At 47.1% G+C, this 16,673-nt stretch overlaps 1 protein-coding gene across 1 annotated transcript in view; it reads right to left on the bottom strand.

Annotated features, from left to right (window-relative positions):
• The window catches only part of zdhhc15b (zinc finger DHHC-type palmitoyltransferase 15b), a 37,546-nt gene that overhangs the window by 11,476 nt on the left and 9,397 nt on the right, over window positions 1-16,673 (bottom strand). Inside the window, exons 7-9 of the mRNA XM_065020013.1 lie at window positions 7,785-7,905; window positions 1,854-1,986; window positions 1,545-1,671 (exon numbers count right to left, since the gene is read on the bottom strand). Of these exons, the coding sequence (XP_064876085.1) occupies window positions 1,545-1,671; window positions 1,854-1,986; window positions 7,785-7,905 (381 nt within the window). The remainder of the gene's footprint in view (window positions 1-1,544; window positions 1,672-1,853; window positions 1,987-7,784; window positions 7,906-16,673) is intronic.

Below are 16,673 nucleotides of genomic sequence, written 5' to 3'. Positions count from 1 at the left end.
GCGGTTGCCGGCAGTACAGTTTCCGTACCAGGATGTAATTGTGCATCTGTAAAAGTTTGTGAGGGTCTTAGGAGACAAGCCAAATTTCTTCAGCCTCCTGAGGTTGAAGAGGCGCTGTTGAGCCTTCATCAACACACTGTCTGTGTGGGTGGACCATTCGAGGTTGTTAGTGATGCGTTTGTCGAGGAACTTCAAGCTTTCCACCTTCCCCACTGCGGTTCTGTCGATGTGGATAGAGGCGTGCTCCCTCAGCTCCTTCCTGTTGTTGAGGTTATATCCCTGGCACCACTCCACCAGGGCCCTCACCTCCTCCCTGTAGGCCGTTTCGTCGTTGTTGGTAATCAAGTCTACTACTGTTGTGTCGTCTACAAACTTGATGATTGAGTTGGAGGCGTGCGTGGCCACGCAGTCATGGGTGAACAAGGAGTACAGGAGGGGGCAGAGCACATACCCTTGTGGAGGGTAGCTCTCCAGGAACAGGGTTGGAGTATAAAACCTACAGGAGGGTATCTCTCCAGGAACAGGGTTGGAGTATAAACCTACAGGAGGGTATCTCTCCAGGAACAGGGTTGGAGTATAAACCTTCAGGAGGGTATCTCTCCAGGAATAATGGTTGTAAACGTACAGGAGGATATCTCTAAGAACAGGGTAGGAGCCCTCAAACTCATCTCTGGACTTTGAAGCCAGTTCCACAGCGTGTTTTAATTGTTCCCCTCTAATCAGGGACTGATTTAGACCTGGGATACCAGGTGGGTGATTCTCCTCTAATCAGGGACTGATTTAGACCTGGGATACCAGGTGGGTGATTCCCCTCTAACCAGGGACTGATTCTCCTCTAATCAGGGACTGATTTAGACCTGTGACACCAGGTGGGTGATTCCCCTCTAATCAGGAACTGGTTTAGACCAGGGACACCAGGTGGGTGATTCCCCTTTAATCAGGGACTCATTTAGACCAGGGACACCAGGTGGGTGATTCCCCTCTAATCAGGGACTGGTTTAGACCAGGGACACCAGGTGGGTGATTCCCCTCTAATCAGGGACTGATTTAGACCTGAGACACCAGGTGGGTGATTCCCCTCTAATCAGGGACTGATTTAGACCTGAGACACCGGGTGGGTGATTCCCCTCTAATCAGGGACTGATTTAGACCTGGGACACCAGGTGGGTGATTCCCCTCTAACCAGGGCCTGATTTAGACCTGGGACACCGGGTGGGTGTAATTAATGATCAGGTAGAACAGAAAACAAGCAGTACTCTGGACCTCGTAAGGTCAGAGTTGAATTACCCCTGGTCTAGAGGATAGGATGTAAGGGTTAGGGGTTAAGGGTGTAGAGGATACGATGTAAGGGTTAAGGCCTAGGGGTTAAGGCCTAGGGGTTAAAGGTCAGGTTAGATGAGGTAGAGGTTAGGATTAATGGGATGGAGGTTAGGGGGTAGAGGTTTGGGGGTAGAGGTTAGAAACTAGAAGTTAGAAACTAGAGGTTAGAAACTAGAGGTTAGAAACTAGAGGTTAGGGGGTAGAGGTTAGGGTTAGAGTCTCACCTGGTGCAGATAGGCAGGAACCAGAGTCTCTTATTGTCTCCAAACACCTGCTGCAGGTTCCTCCTGATCCCCACATTGAAACCATTACGGTCTGGTCCTGTCGTGAAGACTGGAGCAGAGAACGCCTCTGGATGAGAGGAGAGAGGGGGGAAGAGAGGGAGTGGGAGTAGAGGGAGGGGAGGAGGGAGAGTCAGAGGAGGAAAGAGGAATAGATTTCAGTGGCTGTGTTTCTCCATGAAATTGAAGACCTAAATTGCTAATGCAGTGGAGCAGCTCTTATTGCCTCAAAATGGCAGCTGTGTGTATTACCTAGTGTGGACCGGTTCTGGACGACCAGCCAGCAGTGGTAACCCAACAGGAACATGAGACTGACCAAGAACATCAAAGCCACAAACATCAGGAAGAGAACGTGGAACTTAGCGGGTCCATTTGGCAGGTCCCCCTGTAGGAGAACACACACAACACGGAGAACTACAACCGTGTTGGAGAACCTCTGCCGTTCCACAACAAACAATGTGCCTTGTGCTGAGTCAGCTTACATCAATATGTTACTATGGTTACACCAGCAGTAGGTCATGTGATCTGACTGTTGACACAGCTTATGTCAATATGTTACCATGGTTACACCAGTAGTAGGTCATGTGATCTGACTGTTGACACAGCTTATGTCAATATGTTACCATGGTTACACCAGCAGTAGGTCATGTGATCTGACTGTTGACACAGCTTATGTCAATATGTTACCATGGTTACACCAGCAGTAGGTCATGTGATCTGACTGTTGACACAGCTTACGTCAATATGTTACTATGGTTACAGCAGCAGTAGGTCATGTGATCTGACTGTTGACACAGCTTACGTCAATATGTTACTATGGTTACACCAGCAGTAGGTTATGTGATCTGACTGTTGACACAGCTTATGTCAATATGTTACCATGGTTACACCAGCAGTAGGTAACGTGATCTGACTGTTGACACAGCTTACGTCAATATGTTACTATGGTTACACCAGCAGTAGGTCATGTGATCTGACTGTTGACACAGCTTACGTCAATATGTTACCATGGTTACACCAGCAGTAGGTTATGTGATCTGACTGTTGACACAGCTTATGTCAATATGTTACCATGGTTACACCAGCAGTAGGTAATGTGATCTGACTGTTGACACAGCTTACGTCAATATGTTACCATGGTTACGAGTCGCTTCCGGGTTGGAGCGATCTGGTCGCATCCGCGCTTCGGTCTGCAGGTTGTATAACTTTTTCATTACATTTCATTACATTTCATTATAGTACAACGGTCTGATTTGTCTAATCTTAGCAATTTCCTCTTAGCTAGCTACATAGTCGTCGTTGTATCAAAGATAATTGCGTAATTATCGTATTTCGTCGTCTCCTATCTGTCGTCTCCTATCTGTCCAACACGTTCACCGTCTACCGTAGCACTGTAGTACTATCACACTCAACTGAACGTCTTGATTAGTGTAGTGTTAGCTAGCTACATAGCTAGCTACATAGTTGTCTTTGCTGTCTTCGTATCCAAGATAATTGTGTAGCTTAGAGTGTGGAGTCTTAGAGTGATAATTGCGTTATTATCGTATTTCGTCGCCCTCCTATCTGCCTAGCAGCTAGCCAGCTAGCATACGTTCACCGGCTACCGTAGCACTGTAGTAACTATCACACTCAACCGAACGACTTGATTAGTGTAGTATTAGATAGCTACATAGTTGTCTTTGCTGTCTTCGTATCCAAGATAATTGTGTAGTTTAGAGTGTGTAGTCTTAGAGTGATTATCTTAATTCACCGAGGTTAGCTAGCCAGCTATTTTGTCGTCCTTAACGTAGGAGACACTCCTAGCTAGCCAATAGCCAGCCAACGTCTACTGAATAGAACTTTCGCATTCCGGTCGCATTCCGCGTCGCTCCACAGGTAGTATCACTTTTTCACTTCATTTCATTACAGTCCCAACGGTGTGATTTGTTTGATCGTAGCTAGCTACATAGCTAGCTACATAGCCGTCTTTGTTTCAAAGATAATTGTGTAGTCTAGAGCGATTTTCTAGGTTAGCTAGCCAGCTATTGTCGTTCTCCTAACGCAACGTAACGTAACCAACACTGCTAGCTAGCCAGCTAGCTCCCGATAAGCAGCATTGTAGAAACTTCACACTCAACGGTACGACTTGATTAGGGTAGTGTCAACAACGCAGCTAGCCTACCTCAGCAGTACTGTATCATTTTAATCATTTTAGTCAATTAGATTCTTGCTACGTAAGCTTAACTTTCTGAACATTCGAGACGTGTAGTCCACTTGTCATTCCAATCTCCTCTGCATTAGCGTAGCCTCTTCTCTAGCCTGTCAACTATGTGTCTGTCTATCCCTGTTCTCTCCTCTCTGCACAGACCATACAAACGCTCCACACCGCATGGCCGCAGCCACCCTAATCTGGTGGTCCCAGCGCGCACGACCCACGTGGAGTTCCAGGTCTCCGGTAGCCTCTGGAACTGCCGATCTGCGGCCAACAAGGCAGAGTTCATCTCAGCCTATGTCTCCCTCCAGTCCCTCGACTTCTTGGCTCTGACGGAAACATGGATCACCACAGACAACACCGCTACTCCTACTGCTCTCTCTTCGTCCGCCCACGTGCTCTCGCACACCCCGAGAGCTTCTGGTCAGCGGGGTGGTGGCACCGGGATCCTCATCTCTCCCAAGTGGTCATTCTCTCTTTCTCCCCTTACCCATCTGTCTATCGCCTCCTTTGAATTCCATGCTGTCACAGTTACCAGCCCTTTCAAGCTTAACATCCTTATCATTTATCGCCCTCCAGGTTCCCTCGGAGAGTTCATCAATGAGCTTGATGCCTTGATAAGCTCCTTTCCTGAGGACGGCTCACCTCTCACAGTTCTGGGCGACTTTAACCTCCCCACGTCTACCTTTGACTCATTCCTCTCTGCCTCCTTCTTTCCACTCCTCTCCTCTTTTGACCTCACCCTCTCACCTTCCCCCTACTCACAAGGCAGGCAATACGCTCGACCTCATCTTTACTAGATGCTGTTCCTCCACTAACCTCATTGCAACTCCCCTCCAAGTCTCCGACCACTACCTTGTATCCTTTTCCCTCTCGCTCTCATCCAACACTTCCCACACTGCCCCTACTCGGATGGTATCGCGCCGTCCCAACCTTCGCTCTCTCTCCCCCGCTACTCTCTCCTCTTCCATCCTATCATCTCTTCCCTCTGCTCAAACCTTCTCCAACCTATCTCCTGATTCTGCCTCCTCAACCCTCCTCTCCTCCCTTTCTGCATCCTTTGACTCTCTATGTCCCCTATCCTCCAGGCCGGCTCGGTCCTCCCCTCCCGCTCCGTGGCTCAACGACTCATTGCGAGCTCACAGAACAGGGCTCCGGGCAGCCGAGCGGAAATGGAGGAAAACTCGCCTCCCTGCAGACCTGGCATCCTTTCACTCCCTCCTCTCTACATTTTCCTCCTCTGTCTCTGCTGCTAAAGCCACTTTCTACCACTCTAAATTCCAAGCATCTGCCTCTAACCCTAGGAAGCTCTTTGCCACCTTCTCCTCCCTCTTGAATCCTCCTCCCCCTCCCCCCTCCTCCCTCTCTGCAGATGACTTCGTCAACCATTTTGAAAAGAAGGTCGACGACATCCGATCCTCGTTTGCTAAGTCAAACGACACCGCTGGTTCTGCTCACACTGCCCTACCCTGTGCTCTGACCTCTTTCTCCCCTCTCTCTCCAGATGACATCTCGCGTCTTGTGACGGCCGGCCGCCCAACAACCTGCCCGCTTGACCCTATCCCCTCCTCTCTTCTCCAGACCATCTCCGGTGACCTTCTCCCTTACCTCACCTCGCTCATCAACTCATCCCTGACCGCTGGCTACGTCCCTCCCGTCTTCAAGAGAGCGAGAGTTGCACCCCTTCTGAAAAAACCTACACTCGATCCCTCCGATGTCAACAACTACAGACCAGTATCCCTTCTTTCTTTTCTCTCCAAAACTCTTGAACGTGCCGTCCTTGGCCAGCTCTCCCGCTATCTCTCTCAGAATGACCTTCTTGATCCAAATCAGTCAGGTTTCAAGACTAGTCATTCAACTGAGACTGCTCTTCTCTGTATCACGGAGGCGCTCCGCACTGCTAAAGCTAACTCTCTCTCCTCTGCTCTCATCCTTCTAGACCTATCGGCTGCCTTCAATACTGTGAACCATCAGATCCTCCTCTCCACCCTCTCCGAGTTGGGCATCTCCGGCGCGGCCCGCGCTTGATTGCGTCCTACCTGACAGGTCGCTCCTACCAGGTGGCGTGGCGAGAATCCGTCTCCTCACCACGTGCTCTCACCACTGGTGTCCCCAGGGCTCTGTTCTAGGCCCTCTCCTATTCTCGCTATACACCAAGTCACTTGGCTCTGTCATAACCTCACATGGTCTCTCCTATCATTGCTATGCAGACGACACACAATTAATCTTCTCCTTTCCCCCTTCTGACGACCAGGTGGCGAATCGCATCTCTGCATGTCTGGCAGACATATCAGTGTGGATGACGGATCATCACCTCAAGCTGAACCTCGGCAAGACGGAGCTGCTCTTCCTCCCGGGAAGGACTGCCCGTTCCATGATCTCGCCATCACGGTTGACAACTCCATTGTGTCCTCGTCCCAGAGCGCTAAGAACCTTGGCGTGATCCTGGACAACACCCTGTCGTTCTCAAATAACATCAAGGCGGTGGCCCGTTCCTGTAGGTTCATGCTCTACAACATCCGCAGAGTACGACCCTGCCTCACACAGGAAGCGGCGCAGGTCCTAATCCAGGCACTTGTCATCTCCCGTCTGGATTACTGCAACTCGCTGTTGGCTGGGCTCCCTGCCTGTGCCATTAAACCCCTACAACTCATCCAGAACGCCGCAGCCCGTCTGGTGTTCAACCTTCCCAAGTTCTCTCACGTCACCCCGCTCCTCCGCTCTCTCCACTGGCTTCCAGTTGAAGCTCGCATCCGCTACAAGACCATGGTGCTTGCCTACGGAGCTGTGAGGGGAACGGCACCTCACTACCTCCAGGCTCTGATCAGGCCCTACACCCAAACAAGGGCACTGCGTTCATCCACCTCTGGCCTGCTCGCCTCCCTACCACTGAGGAAGTACAGTTCCCGCTCAGCCCAGTCAAAACTGTTCGCTGCTCTGGCCCCCAATGGTGGAACAAACTCCCTCACGACGCCAGGACAGCGGAGTCAATCACCACCTTCCGGAGACACCTGAAACCCCACCTCTTTAAGGAATACCTAGGATAGGATAAAGTAATCCTTCTCCCCCTCCCCCCTTAAAAGACCTAGATGCACTATTGTAAAGTGGCTGTTCCACTGGATGTCATAAGGTGAAAGCACCAATTTGTAAGTCGCTCTGGATAAGAGCGTCTGCTAAATGACTTAAATGTAAATGTTACACCAGCAGTAGGTCATGTGATCTGACTGTTGACACAGCTTACGTCAATATGTTACCATGGTTACACCAGCAGTAGGTCATGTGATCTGACTGTTGACACAGCTTATGTCAATATGTTACCATGGTTACACCAGCAGTAGGTCATGTGATCTGACTGTTGACACAGCTTATGTCAATATGTTACCATGGTTACACCAGCAGTAGGTAATGTGATCTGACTGTTGACACAGTTTACGTCAATATGTTACTATGGTTACACCAGCAGTAGGTCATGTGATCTGACTGTTGACACAGCTTACGTCAATATGTTACTATGGTTACAGCAGCAGTAGGTCATGTGATCTGACTGTTGACACAGCTTACGTCAATATGTTACTATGGTTACAGCAGCAGTAGGTCATGTGATCTGACTGTTGACACAGCTTATGTCAATATGTTACCATGGTTACACCAGCAGTAGGTCATGTGATCTGACTGTTGACACAGTTTACGTCAATATGTTACTATGGTTACAGCAGTAGTAGGTCATGTGATCTGACTGTTGACACAGCTTACGTCAATATGTTACTATGGTTACAGCAGCAGTAGGTCATGTGATCTGACTAGCTCTGGAATGCAGTGGATAGGAGTGTCTGATAAATGACTAAGGGGGTGGGAAATGGCACCCTGTTCTCTGTGCTTCACTGTTGACCAGAGCTCTGTGGGCCCTGGACAGAGGTAGGTACTCTATAGGGAATAGGGGAGCTTTTGAGACGCAGACTAAGCTGGGATGTAAAACATCCATCATCACTCACCACCCAGAAGTTGATGAAGAATCTGAAGACTGAGGCAGAGATGAACACACAGTAGACCATGGAGTAGGATAGGAAGAGGAGGAAGAACTTGTAGTTGGAGAACCCCACACAGTTATTCACCCTGGAGAGAGAGAGAGAGAGAGAGAGAGAGAGAGAGACAGTTATTCACCCTGGAGAGAGAGAGAGAGAGAGAGAGAGAGACAGTTATTCACCCTGGAGAGAGAGAGAGAGAGAGAGAGAGAGACAGTTATTCACCCTGGAGAGAGAGAGAGAGAGAGAGAGAGAGACAGTTATTCACCCTGGAGAGAGAGAGAGAGAGAGAGAGAGACAGTTATTCACCCTGGAGAGAGAGAGAGAGAGAGAGAGAGAGAGAGAGAGACAGTTATTCACCCTGGAGAGAGAGAGAGACAGTTATTTACCCTGGAGAGAGAGAGAGACAGTTATTTACCATGGAGAGAGCGAGAGACAGTTATTTACCATGGAGAGAGAGAGAGAGACAACGGACAGACCATATTAATCACCCACCATGGACAGACCATATTAACCACCCACCATATTAATCACCCACCACAGACAGACCATATTAAATCACCCACCATATTAATCACCCACCACAGACAGACCATATTAATCACCCACCACGGACAGACCATATTAATCACCCACCATATTAATCACCCACCACGGACAGACCATATTAATCACCCACCACAGACAGACCATAATAACCACCCACCATATTAATCACCCACCACAGACAGAACATATTAATCACCCACCATATTAATCACCCACCATATTAATCACCCACCATATTAATCACCCACCATATTAATCACCCACCACGGACAGACCATATTAATCACCCACCACAGACAGACCATAATAATCACCCACCACAGACAGACCATATTAATCACCCACCACAGACAGACCATATTAATCACCCACCACAGACAGACCATATTAATCACCCACCATATTAATCACCCACCACAGACAGACCATATTAATCACCCACCACAGACAGACCATATTAATCACCCACCATGGACAGACCATAATAATCACCCACCACAGACAGACCATAATAATCACCCACCACAGACAGACCATATTAATCACCCACCACAGACAGACCATAATAATCACCCACCACAGACAGACCATAATAATCACCCACCACAGACAGACCATAATAATCACCCACCACAGACAGACCATAATAATCACCCACCACAGTAAGTCGCTCTGGATAAGAGCGTCTGCTAAATGACTTAAATGTAAATGTAAATGTAAATCACCCACCACAGACAGACCATATTAATCACCCACCACAGACAGACCATAATAATCACCCACCACAGACAGACCATATTAACCACCCACCATATGAATCACCCACCACAGACAGACCATATTAATCACCCACCACAGACAGACCATAATAATCACCCACCATGGACAGACCATAATAATCACCCACCACGGACAGACCATAATAATCACCCACCACGGACAGACCATAATAATCACCCACCACGGACAGACCATAATAATCACCCACCACGGACAGACCATAATAATCACCCACCATGGACAGACCATAATAATCACCCACCACGGACAGACCATAATAATCACCCACCATAATAATCACCCACCACAGACAGACCATATTAATCACCCACCACAGACAGACCATATTAATCACCCACCACAGACAGACCATATTAACCACCCACCACAGACAGACCATAATAACCACCCACCACAGACAGACCATATTAATAATCACCCACCACAGACAGACCATAATAACCACCCACCACAGACAGACCATAATAATCACCCACCACAGACAGACCATAATAACCACCCACCACAGACAGACCATATTAATCACCCACCACAGACAGACCATATTAATCACCCACCACAGACAGACCATATTAACCACCCACCACAGACAGACCATATTAATCACCCACCACAGACAGACCATAATAATCACCCACCACAGACAGACCATAATAATCACCCACCATATGAATCACCCACCACAGACAGACCATATTAATCACCCACCACAGACAGACCATAATAATCACCCACCACAGACAGACCATATTAATCACCCACCATATTAATCATCCACCACGGACAGACCATAATAACCACCCACCACGGACAGACCATATTAATCACCCACCACAGACAGACCATATTAATCACCCACCACAGACAGACCATAATAATCACCCACCACAGACAGACCATATTAATCACCCACCACAGACAGACCATAATAATCACCCACCACATTAACCATAATAATCACAGACCATATGAATCACCCACCACGGACAGACCATAATAATCACCCACCACAGACAGACCATATTAATCACCCACCACAGACAGACCATAATAATCACCCACCATATGAATCACCCACCACGGACAGACCATAATAATCACCCACCACAGACAGACCATATTAATCACCCACCACAGACAGACCATATTAATCACCCACCATATTAAATCACCCACCACAGACAGACCATATTAACCACCCACCACAGACAGACCATATTAATCACCCACCACAGACAGACCATAATCAACATATTAAATCACCCACCACAGACAGACCATATTAATCACCCACCACAGACAGACCATATTAATCACCCACCACAGACAGACCATATTAATCACCCACCACAGACAGACCATAATAATCACCCACCACAGACAGACCATAATAATCACCCACCACAGACAGACCATAATAATCACCCACCACAGACAGACCATAATAATCACCCACCATATTAATCACCCACCACAGACAGACCATATTAACCACCCACCACAGACAGACCATAATAATCACCCACCATATTAATCACCCACCACAGACAGACCATAATAATCACCCACCATAATAATCACCCACCACAGACAGACCATATTAATCACCCACCATATTAATCACCCACCACGGACAGACCATATTAATCACCCACCACAGACAGACCATAATAACCACCCACCACAGACAGACCATATTAACCACCCACCACAGACAGACCATATTAATCACCCACCACAGACAGACCATATTAATCACCCACCACAGACAGACCATAATAATCACCCACCACAGACAGACCATATTAATCACCCACCACAGACAGACCATATTAATCACCCACCATATTAATCACCCACCACAGACAGACCATAATAACCACCCACCACAGACAGACCATATTAATCACCCACCATATTAATCACCCACCACGGACAGACCATATTAACCACCCACCACGGACAGACCATATTAACCACCCACCACAGACAGACCATATTAATCACCCACCACAGACAGACCATATTAATCACCCACCATATTAATCACCCACCACAGACAGACCATAATAACCACCCACCACAGACAGACCATATTAATCACCCACCATATTAATCACCCACCACAGACAGACCATAATAACCACCCACCACAGACAGACCATATTAATCACCCACCACAGACAGACCATAATAACCACCCACCACAGACAGACCATATTAATCACCCACCATATTAATCACCCACCACGGACAGACCATATTAACCACCCACCACGGACAGACCATATTAACCACCCACCACAGACAGACCATATTAATCACCCACCATATTAAATCACCCACCACAGACAGACCATAATAACCACCCACCACAGACAGACCATATTAATCACCCACCATATTAACCACCCACCACGGACAGACCATATTAACCACCCACCACAGACAGACCATAATAACCACCCACCACATTAATCACCCACCACAGACAGACCATATTAATCACCCACCATATTAAATCACCCACCACAGACAGACCATAATAACCACCCACCACAGACAGACCATATTAATCACCCACCACAGACAGACCATATTAACCACCCACCACAGACAGACCATATTAATCACCCACCACAGACAGACCATATTAACCACCCACCACAGACAGACCATATTAATCACCCACCACAGACAGACCATAATAATCACCCACCATATTAATCACCCACCACAGACAGACCATATTAATCACCCACCATATTAATCACCCACCACAGACAGACCATATTAATCACCCACCATATTAATCACCCACCACGGACAGACCATATTAACCACCCACCACAGACAGACCATATTAACCACCCACCATATTAATCACCCACCACAGACAGACCATATTAACCACCCACCACAGACAGACCATATTAACCACCCACCACAGACAGACCATATTAATCACCCACCATATTAATCACCCACCATATTAATCACCCACCACAGACAGACCATATTAACCACCCACCACGGACAGACCATAATAATCACCCACCATAATAATCACCCACCATATTAATCACCCACCACAGACAGACCATATTAATCACCCACCATATTAACCACCCACCACGGACAGACCATAATAATCACCCACCATATTAACCACCCACCACGGACAGACCATAATAACCACCCACCACAGACAGACCATATTAATCACCCACCATATTAACCCCCCACCACGGACAGACCATAATAACCACCCACCACGGACAGACCATATTAATCACCCACCATATTAATCACCCACCACGGACAGACCATATTAACCACCCACCACGGACAGACCATATTAACCACCCACCACAGACAGACCATATTAATCACCCACCATATTAAATCACCCACCACAGACAGACCATAATAACCACCCACCACAGACAGACCATATTAATCACCCACCATATTAACCACCCACCACGGACAGACCATATTAACCACCCACCACAGACAGACCATAATAACCACCCACCACATTAATCACCCACCACAGACAGACCATATTAATCACCCACCATATTAATCACCCACCACAGACAGACCATAATAACCACCCACCACAGACAGACCATATTAATCACCCACCATATTAAATCACCCACCACAGACAGACCATAATAACCACCCACCACAGACAGACCATATTAATCACCCACCATATTAATCACCCACCACAGACAGACCATAATAACCACCCACCACATACAGACCATATTAATCACCCACCACAGACAGACCATAATAACCACCCACCACAGACAGACCATATTAATCACCCACCATATTAATCACCCACCACGGACAGACCATATTAACCACCCACCACGGACAGACCATATTAACCACCCACCACAGACAGACCATATTAAATCACCCACCATATTAAATCACCCACCACAGACAGACCATAATAACCACCCACCACAGACAGACCATATTAATCACCCACCATATTAACCACCCACCACGGACAGACCATATTAACCACCCACCACAGACAGACCATAATAACCACCCACCACATTAATCACCCACCACAGACAGACCATATTAATCACCCACCATATTAAATCACCCACCACAGACAGACCATAATAACCACCCACCACAGACAGACCATATTAATCACCCACCACAGACAGACCATATTAACCACCCACCACAGACAGACCATATTAACCACCCACCACAGACAGACCATATTAATCACCCACCACAGACAGACCATAATAATCACCCACCATATTAATCACCCACCACAGACAGACCATATTAATCACCCACCATATTAATCACCCACCACAGACAGACCATATTAATCACCCACCATATTAATCACCCACCACGGACAGACCATATTAATCACCCACCATATTAATCACCCACCACAGACAGACCATATTAACCACCCACCACAGACAGACCATATTAACCACCCACCACAGACAGACCATATTAATCACCCACCATATTAATCACCCACCATATTAATCACCCACCACAGACAGACCATATTAACCACCCACCACGGACAGACCATAATAATCACCCACCATAATAATCACCCACCATATTAATCACCCACCACAGACAGACCATATTAATCACCCACCATATTAACCACCCACCACGGACAGACCATAATAATCACCCACCATATTAACCACCCACCACGGACAGACCATAATAACCACCCACCACAGACAGACCATATTAATCACCCACCATATTAACCCCCCACCACGGACAGACCATAATAACCACCCACCACGGACAGACCATAATAACCACCCACCACGGACAGACCATATTAATCACCCACCACAGACAGACCATAATAATCACCCACCATAATAATCACCCACCACGGACAGACCATATTAATCACCCACCACAGACAGACCATAATAATCACCCACCACAGACAGACCATATTAACCACCCACCACAGACAGACCATATGAATCACCCACCACAGACAGACCATAATAATCACCCACCACAGACAGACCATAATAATCACCCACCACAGACAGACCATATTAACCACCCACCACAGACAGACCATATGAATCACCCACCACAGACAGACCATATTAATCACCCACCACAGACAGACCATAATAATCACCCACCACAGACAGACCATATTAATCACCCACCACAGACAGACCGTATTAATCACCCACCATATTAACCACCCACCACGGACAGACCATAATAATCACCCACCACAGACAGACCATATTAATCACCCACCACAGACAGACCATATTAATCACCCACCATATTAATCACCCACCACGGACAGACCATATTAATCACCCACCACAGACAGACCATATTAATCACCCACCATATTAATCACCCACCACGGACAGACCATATTAATCACCCACCACAGACAGACCATATTAATCACCCACCATGGACAGACCATAATAACCACCCACCACAGACAGACCATATTAATCACCCACCATGGACAGACCATAATAATCACCCACCACAGACAGACCATATTAATCACCCACCACAGACAGACCATATTAACCACCCACCACAGACAGACCATATGAATCACCCACCACAGACAGACCATATTAACCACCCACCACAGACAGACCATATTAATCACCCACCACAGACAGACCATATTAATCACCCACCACAGACAGACCATAATAATCACCCACCACAGACAGACCATAATAATCACCCACCACAGACAGACCATATTAATCACCCACCACGGACAGACCATATTAATCACCCACCATATTAATCACCCACCACAGACAGACCATATTAATCACCCACCACAGACAGACCATATTAATCACCCACCACAGACAGACCATATTAATCACCCACCACAGACAGACCATATTAACCACCCACCACAGACAGACCATATTAATCACCCACCACAGACAGACCATATTAATCACCCACCACAGACAGACCATATGAATCACCCACCATATTAACCACCCACCACAGACAGACCATATTAATCACCCACCACAGACAGACCATATGAATCACCCACCATATTAATCACCCACCACAGACAGACCATATTAATCACCCACCACAGACAGACCATATTAATCACCCACCACAGACAGACCATATTAACCACCCACCACAGACAGACCATATTAATCACCCACCACAGACAGACCATATTAATCACCCACCACAGACAGACCATATGAATCACCCACCACAGACAGACCATATTAATCACCCACCATATTAATCACCCACCATATTAATCACCCACCACAGACAGACCATATTTAATCACCCACCACAGACAGACCATATTAATCACCCACCATATTAATCACCCACCACAGACAGACCATATTAATCACCCACCACAGACAGACCATATTAATCACCCACCACAGACAGACCATATTAATCACCCACCACAGACAGACCATATTAACCACCCACCACAGACAGACCATATTAATCACCCACCACAGACAGACCATATTAATCACCCACCACAGACAGACCATATTAATCACCCACCACAGACAGACCATATGAATCACCCACCATATTAACCACCCACCACAGACAGACCATATTAATCACCCACCACAGACAGACCATATTAATCACCCACCACAGACAGACCATATTAACCACCCACCACGGACAGACCATAATAATCACCCACCACGGACAGACCATAATAATCACCCACCATGGACAGACCATATTAATCACCCACCACAGACAGACCATAATAATCACCCACCACAGACAGACCATATTAATCACCCACCACAGACAGACCATATTAATCACCCACCACAGACAGACCATATTAATCACCCACCATATTAACCACCCACCACAGACAGACCATAATAATCACCCACCATATTAATCACCCACCACAGACAGACCATATTAATCACCCACCATATTAACCACCCACCACAGACAGACCATAATAATCACCCACCATATTAATCACCCACCACGGACAGACCATATTAATCACCCACCATATTAATCACCCACCATATTAATCACCCACCACGGACAGACCATATTAATCACCCACCACAGACAGACCATATTAACCACCCACCATGGACAGACCATATTAATCACCCACCATATTAATCACCCACCACAGACAGACCATAATAACCACCCACCACAGACAGACCATATTAATCACCCACCACAGACAGACCATATTAATCACCCACCACAGACAGACCATATTAATCACCCACCACAGACAGACCATAATAACCACCCACCACAGACAGACCACATTAATCACCCACCATATTAATCACCCACCACAGACAGACCATAATAACCACCCACCACAGACAGACCATAATAACCACCCACCACAGACAGACCATATTAACCACCCACCACAGACAGACCATATTAACC

The sequence above is a fragment of the Oncorhynchus nerka genome, linkage group LG6 (genome assembly GCF_034236695.1).
Source record: "Oncorhynchus nerka isolate Pitt River linkage group LG6, Oner_Uvic_2.0, whole genome shotgun sequence".
Taxonomy (NCBI): domain Eukaryota; kingdom Metazoa; phylum Chordata; class Actinopteri; order Salmoniformes; family Salmonidae; genus Oncorhynchus; species Oncorhynchus nerka.
Note: the sequence above shows the minus strand (reverse complement) of the source record. Positions and strands in the feature narration are given on the sequence as shown.